At 36.7% G+C, this 8324-nt stretch overlaps 1 protein-coding gene across 1 annotated transcript; it reads right to left on the bottom strand.

Annotated features, from left to right (window-relative positions):
- Positions 1-3908: 3908 nt before the first annotated feature.
- On the bottom strand, positions 3909-4883 carry LOC142635848 (uncharacterized). Its single transcript, XM_075809915.1, has 3 exons — positions 4531-4883; positions 4247-4430; positions 3909-4181 (listed from the first exon to the last, which is right to left on the bottom strand). Exons 1-3 carry the CDS (start codon positions 4881-4883, stop codon positions 3909-3911), a joined length of 810 nt encoding a protein of 269 aa, XP_075666030.1.
- Between the last annotated feature and the right edge of the window lie 3441 nt (positions 4884-8324).

An 8324-nucleotide genomic window follows, 5' to 3' on the forward strand; every position in this document is an offset into this window, starting at 1 on the left:
CCCCTTATCTCACTAATTATCACTGCCCTTTTGCTCTTGCCACCCACTATGAACCTCACACCTATCGTGAGACTCATACTGACCCTCTTTGGCAGCAAGCTATTAACGAAGAATTAGATGCCCTTTATAAGAATCACACTTGGGATATGGTTGATTTGCCTCTTGGTTAGTCTGTAATAGGTTGTAGGTGGGTTTACAAGATCAAGACCAAGGTTGATGGATCTTTTGAACAGTACAAGGCTCGCCTAGTTGCCAAGGGCTTTACTTAGGAGTATGGCATTGACTATGAGGAAACATTTGCTCTTGTTGCTTGTCTTACATCTGTCAGATGTCTCATTGCTGTGGCTACTGTTTGCCATTGACCTTTTTATCAAATGGATGTGAAGAATGCTTTCCTCAATGAAGACCTCTAAGAAGAAGTGTACATGTAGCCACCCCCAGGCTATCCACACTCAGGTAGTCAAGTTTGCCGCCTTTGCCGTGCTCTTTATGGCCTCAAGTAGGCACCTGGAGCTTGGTTTGAAAATTTTAGCTCAGTTGTTACTCAGTAGGGTTTCACTGAGTCCTCATGACATTGCTCTCTTTTTCCAGAGATCCTTTACTGGTATCACTCTTATTATTCTTTATGTTGATGATATGATTATTACTGGAGATGATTCTGCAGGTATTCGCTCTCTTCAGCACTTCCTTGGTCAACATTTTGAGATGAAAGATCTGGACACTCTCAGCTATTTTCTTGGGCTTGAGGATACCTTATCCTCTGATAGATACTATCATTCCCAAGCTAAATATGCTTCTGGTCTTCTCTCCAAAGCCGGTATCACCAACAACAAGATTGTTTCCACTCCCTTGGAATACAATGCAAAGCTCACATCCTTGGATGGTGAACCTCTATCTGATGCTACTCGCTATAGTCAGTTGGTTGGTAGTCTGATCTATCTCACTATTACTCGTCCAGATATTTCAGATGATGTGGGTATGGTTAGTAAGTTCATGGATGCCCCTCGTTCTGTCCATTATGCTGCCGTTCTTCGGATTCTCTGATATGTCAAGAGCACACTTTATCATGGTCTCCACTACTCCTCTCAATCTTTTCTCGAGCTTCATGCTTATTTAGATGCGGACTAGGTAGGTGATCCGACTGATCGATGCTCTATCACAAGTTTCTGTTTCTTGTTGGGTACTTCTATTGTCTTGTGGCATAGCAAGAAGCAGGATGTGGTTTCCCGTTCCAGTACTAAGGCTGAGTATTGTGCCTTTGCTGACACCACTTGCGAGCTTGTTTGGCTTCGCTGGCTCTTGGCTGACATGGATGCTCCATAGCCCACTGTCACTCCTCTTTATTGTGACAATCGTAGTGCTATCTACATTGCTCATAATGATGTCTTCCATGAACGCACCAAGCACATTGAGATCGACTATCACATCACTTGCCAGCATATCAAAAAAGGAAATCTCAAGTTGTTCTCCATCTCCTCTATTGACCAGCCTGCTGATATCTTCACCAAGACTTACCCGTTTGGTCGTCTTCGAGATCTTATATCCAAACTCCAGTTGGCTTCCTCCTTACCACCTCAAGTTTGGGGGGGATATTAGTGTATAGCTTAGACTAGATTAGCCCATTGAGCTTGGCCCAGTATACTGTACTTGTAGTTTACTTATATTACTTGTACTGCATACATACCTAGCCTATATAAGGCTCTCTATTGTACATTATCATTCATACATCAATATACAGATTATTCAGTCTTTCTCTCTCATTTTATATTGTTAACATAAAGGAAGTCACAAGCTTCCATATTTATACACTGAACTCGTGATTTGAAATTACAAGTTTTATGTGTAAAATAGTGTGCTTGCATTAATTATTACCTTTTCTTAAATGTATTTCAATTATTCATCGTGTTATGTTGTTTTGTACATAATAATTTGGTAAAACTCCAACGGTTTTTTGTTTTTTCTTTGGTTTGGTTTGATAATAAGTTTGTCATATGATTTTGGAACTATATATATATATATATATATATATATATATATATATATATATAGAGAGAGAGAGAGAGAGAGAGAGAGAGAGAGAGAGAGAGAGAGAGAGACACCTAGAATAACTTCAACCAATTTCACACCATTTAATGTTTATTTATATGACCTAGATTGAATCTTGAATAATGATATATGACCTCTAATTGTGAGTATCAAGAAAAGAGATGAAGTAAATTGGCCGATCTGGACTTAAAACTAATTCTGAAGGCTACAAGAGAAAGATCCCAATGAATGAAGAGAGAGCAATAGGCTGAAGAGAAAACCTCAAATGGGAAGGAGAAGAAGATTAACAAACTTGTTCACTAGTGATTTTGCCGGGGCATTGTGGGCAGCGGCGGCTAGATTTTGACTAGTGATGATGATTTGGAATTGATTGGTTACATAAATAATGTGAGATGAGATCTATCTAGATAAGGGGTGACTTTTGTTTTGATTAGTAGTTTTGTGTCTTGACGGTTCATATCGATGACTGAATGATGATGTGTTTATTTAAATTCGTTTGCAATTTATTATTGGTCCACTTGGTCATATTGCATATGTTCCTGTAATATTTTAATTAAAAAATTGCAACATCAATTAAAAAGATTTTATGTCATTATTGTTAATACTTCTAAGTTATTTCATTTTTCCATTTTACTTTTTATGTAGTCACATTATTTGTTTGAATATCTTATATTTAGAGTCTTAGACTAGTTTTTAACTTCATATATTAATGACTATTTATTGATTTTTAAAATTTTTTAAAATATAAATTTATAGTAAGTTTAAATTATGAAATAGCTTAAGAATAACAATGATTAGACTAACATCTCAGCATGAAAGCTAATACAATCTACCTCACTTATCTAGGTAAAACCACAGCATCATTACTATTGTCAGCACATATTACAAATTCATTTTTTACATCAATTCGAGCGAGCAAATATTAGTTAAACTTGAAATATTTTTCTTTTGAACATAAGGACTATATGTGCAAGTTAATTGAAGCTATTTGGATCTAGTATTTCATCAAAGAGTTACAAACCCACATAAACCTCGGCACCACCCAAATCCTATGTTACTAAAAATATTCACTCAATCCCACAATCATAGGTTATATATCCATTATGCTTGCTACATGCGTGAACTCCCTACGACCCACAAAGACCAAAAATAAAATAGAAAATAAAAAAAATTCCAAACAACTAAAAATGACAATGAAATGATACCATAGTATCCCAAGAACAATTAAAAGAAGTTCTTCGTCCCGGTAAATTAGGGTCAGATTTCAGAATGCCCATGGAGAATTTCTTCTCTCAAGTCTCAACCACGGTTGGAACACAGCTCTATCATAGCTTTTTTGTCCATATCGCTGACATTCGCAAGTTTATTTTACAAGATAAGTTCATTGCATTTGAAATGAAGGGTGAATAACTTGCACAAGCACAGCTTAATAATTTTCAAGCCAACTTATTTTTCATTACAAAATGGTGTGATAATGATTTTCATTAAGTAAACATTGCATATAACTTTTTTTTAGGTTTTATATTTGTATATGTTTGTTGGCAAATACATGAACATAAACTTGTCTAAAAACATATCATACAATCTATGTGTATGATTAGACAACACTCAAGGTGTTGCTGGTGAAAAATACTTGGAAGATGTAGTTCCATTCATTTTATCAGGTTCCCTATATAAGAAATTTGGCTGGGGAAATCCCATGTGGATTGGTTGGGTTAGCTTGCCTTTCAAGAATGTAGTTATATTTATAGACACCAATAGTGGGGATGGAATGGAGGCTTGGGTTCACTAGAAACAGGAAGGCATTGCTAAAGGAGGGGGCAGGGCTTGATCATTTCGATTTCCCGATCCCTAGCCAATACTCAGTCCTTCTTGGCCAACCAACAATTAACTGCTCCAAGTGATCCTTCAACTACAGCACTGCTTAGTGGTATGACCCTTTTCCCGGTGATAGTACAATATAATCTTTGATTCCTTCTCACCGGATCTCCACCCATCTTTCCTAGCCATCGGAAATAAGGCTCATTCTTAATTCGTTCAAGGATTTTATAGACAGGCTCCTTGAACGTCACACTAACCCCCTCGGCACGTTGCGTTGAAGCCTTCCCAGGGGCTCTTAGCTCCCTCTTAGTCCTCTACTGAAACTTCTCAAGATGGTACTCTTTATGATACTATGAAGGTGTCGGGGCTTTGCCTTTGCCTGCAACCGATCATCTTCTAGTCTTTTATATTCTTCAATCCTTCTCATCAGTTGTTGCATGCCTTCAGGAGGTCGCATGGTCAATGAATCCCTCACCTCCAACTTCTTAAGGAGACCCAGCTGGAAGGTGCTCGCAGCTACCCGCTCGTTCCCTCCTCCTATCTCATTGTACAGTTCCCAATACCTATTCACATAAGTTCAGAGGGTTTCTCCACTTCTCATCCTTATGGACAACAAGGCATTTATCAGTTGAGGTACTTTACTACATGCTATGAATTGGGCACCGAACACTTGCATCAATTCCCCAAAATTTTGGATAGACCCTGTTCCTTAAACCATTGAACCATGTCATAGTTGTCTGTCTGAGACTGAACAGGAGCACCTTACACATCAACCCATCATTATGAGAATAAGGCGACATCATTTGTATATAATGACTTACATGCTCCACCAAGTCGATTTTCCCATCATATATGGTGAATGGAGGCCGTGTAAACCGTCTCTGCATTTCCATGCGCTTGATCACATCTGAGAATAGTGATTGGGCAGCTCTCCTCAATGCCCGGCTCATTGCATCCATAGCAGCATTATGGCATTCAAACCTTTCGTGATGAAGAGATTCGCGATAATGCCCCATAGTTTCATGGGATCTGCCCCTTGACTGATGCGAACCACTACCTCAAGATGACTCTCCTGCAATGTAGTCGAGATCGTCGGATGAATCCTCCCGTTCTCTTCTACGGTGTTGGCCTCTTAGCTCAATTTCCAAGTCATTAACCTGCTTTTGTAGATTCTCCGATTCCCTCACCCGATTGTTGTGATGAGACCGCTCGGGGATATAGGATACAGTCCGTTCACCCTGTGAAGATCCCTCATTAGAGTCTACTCTCATCTCGTGCCCATCTTGCATGTGTTGCTGCTCCCTCCTGTGCTCCCTTTTTAGCCTCCTGCGACCCCTTGATGAGGCCCTTGAATGATTTCCTCCAACAAAACCTTCTCCGACATGTGGGCCCTCCATAGTTGGACAGTATCAAACTAGTTCAAAGTCCCAAAATGAGTAGGATCCCCACAAACGACGCCAATTGTAGTGACCCAAACTTGGAAACGTCACTACAAGAAACAAATGTTGATGTGCCCTCTTGATGAGAAGCAAATTTCTTATGTGTTTTGATGGTGTGTGTTTTGATGAGTTTTGGATGTAACCTAAGGTGTAGAATGGTTTGATAGGATATATCATTTATTAACTAGACTCAAAACCATGACAATTGTAGTACGTTCTTATTAGTTTAGGACGTAATTATGATGACAGGTGAATGATTGATGAGAAATAGTGCAATAAAGTGAATGAACTATAAATTTTCTGATTTTTATATATTTATTGGTGTAATGCCTATAGCAATTAACATCAATTAAAAAAAATACCACTTTTAATTTTAATTTTTTATAATGTAATAGTTAAAAAAAGATTTAAATCATAGATGTCTCTACTGAAAATATTTAAAAAGTTTTGGAATCATACTATTCTTATCCACAATTTTCCTTCAATCAATTCAGCCAAGGATTTTGATCAACCACAACAATAGCGACTGCTACACCAACAACAATAGAAATTAATTGAATACATGTCAGGGCCTCATAGGAGGTTATGTAAGTATTACCCTCATCAACTTTCAGCCAAAAAGAAAGAAAAAAGTATTGCTTTCAAGTTCAAAGAAAAGTTGAAATGAATTGGGTGCTCAAATTCTTAATCATAATTAACTTTCCCTATTGGGATTATTCCAGGACTCAATAATGTCAACAGAAAAGAGTGAAGGTGTAAAAGTAGGTAGCCCACTATAACAATTGAGAGAATATAATGAAAAAGAGCACCTTCACTTTGATCAAAACAGTTAGCAAACAATCCTAACCAATGGTATTGCTTTGAATTATAATGAAACACATGATCAGCCTGAAGAACATCAAGTGGAACCCCCACCAAAGAAGTGCAAGCTTATTCAAGACACAAAAGGTCATGATTCTTTCTGTGATCACAAATATAGAATATCTTGCCCACACGTATTACATTTATGAAGTAATAAGCATCTTTCTTTATCACACAACCATGCTTTAGTTCAAATCTAATGAGACAAGATAAGAACTATCTATAGTGCTGTTTCTTATTTTATCATTTACAAGCAACTAATCTTTTTTATATATTCTCTAAAATGTAGACAATCTGGTATATATGTCTTTACCACTAAAAATGTTCATAAGATGAAAAGAATATCATGTAATGTTGTAAACCCGACCATCCCATGATCAAGATTAAGAGGTTACGTCACTCTTGACAACGCAAATAACACGAAATAAATTTGGATTTTTTTTTTAAGAACAGGAAACTGTGCATTTTTTCTTTTACCATCTTGGGAAACTCACTAATTTCAATAGGCATCATGGTATTCATGACTCTCATTTTAAGTGCTCTAAATGACCCTATTTGTTAAAGTATCTATCACTTGCAAAGAGTTAAAAGGAATGTTTGGTTGGGATGATTTTGGGGAGGATGGAAAAAAATGAGTGGAAAATAGGAGAGAAAATAGGTGGGAGGGGTGTTTTGTTGGGAGGGGAGAAGGGAGAAAAAAGTGGTGGGGCTTGCTTATTTTCTGTCCTGACCCACCAAAACTTAATCTCTCCAAATTTGAGAGAAAATGAAAGAGAAAAGAGGAAAGTGTGTTTTTGACAAAATTGTTCTTCTTAATCAAGAAGTAAGCTTTTATCTTATTCACTAATATTCTATTGCTACCTCGAGTAGAAAACTTACTACCACGACCATGTGATAGCTCCGAGTCCACAGACTCCTTCTTTCCTTGATCTGCAGCAACCACAAGTTCTCTTGTGAATCTTGATCTTCTTGAATGTTCTTTATGTAGCAACTGAAACAATTACCAAGTTCTTGACATAAATCTTGATCTTGATAACCCTAAGTGTATATAAATATAAACACCTCTAGATCTCACAAGAGATTCAAGCACATAACATATCAAAAAGACTCTAGAGAGCTTTTGGGTACAAAACCCTAAATTTACAAAAGAGTCACACTCTTTTCTCTCTTAAAAAGCCTTTTAAAAATGTGCTTAGGATTTCCTTTATATACTAGAAGAAGTAAATCTAAAACTTTAATCCTTAATGGGCTTGAACTGCTATTTGGGCTTAATTAAAATTATGTAGACCTATATTTTGATCGATCGAGCCTGTCTCTCGATCGGTCGAGCCAGGCAAATTTTGAAATCTTCTTTCTGCAGCTTACTTGTTCTTGAATCTTGACTTGTACCACCTTGAGCATTACCTAATAATACCTATAGACTCTAGGATCTATATCTAGACAAGTTTATATTCACGATTTGCCAATTGTTCTAAACTTTTAGAACCTAACAATTTCTTCCTTTGGCAATTCATGACAAAACTTATATACAAAATGAAATGCTCAAATATAAGAACAACCCAATACAATAAAATTCCCAATTACACATTGTTGCCCAAAATACAATTCAAACTAACTACTACCTATCAGTTGCAAGAGTAGACAGCAGCTTTGAATGAATTAACCTGTAAATTTCTGAAACACTAAACAAACCATAAACGCATGTGTGAAGATACAAGTAAACCAATATGAAACACAATATAAAAACAAAAGTAAACTAACTCCTCCCCTAAGTTAGATACATCAAAAACTTTTATAGTCTCCCCCTTTCAAAAACAATTTCAACTCCCCCTAAACAAAACAAACAGGATTCCCCACATTTCATCTATTTCTCCCTCTTTTTGTCACGTATTGACAAAGACAACTTAAACAAAGAGTTAACAAAAAACATATGCAAAAAAATTCAAGAGAAAATAGAGAATCAAGGAAACAAATGAATCCAGATCTATAGAAAATAGAGACAACTCCCCCTATGAAGAATATAGGTTTCAAAAACAAATTTCTCCCCCTATAAAAATAGGAAAAATAGAACAAGTTTTCGGGAAAAAAAAATTTGGGAAAAATTTAGGAGGTGGGGAAAACTAAAAAGACACAAACCTAACCAAAAAAAAAAAAATT

This window comes from Castanea sativa, chromosome 5 (assembly GCF_040712315.1).
Source record: "Castanea sativa cultivar Marrone di Chiusa Pesio chromosome 5, ASM4071231v1".
Classification (NCBI taxonomy): domain Eukaryota; kingdom Viridiplantae; phylum Streptophyta; class Magnoliopsida; order Fagales; family Fagaceae; genus Castanea; species Castanea sativa.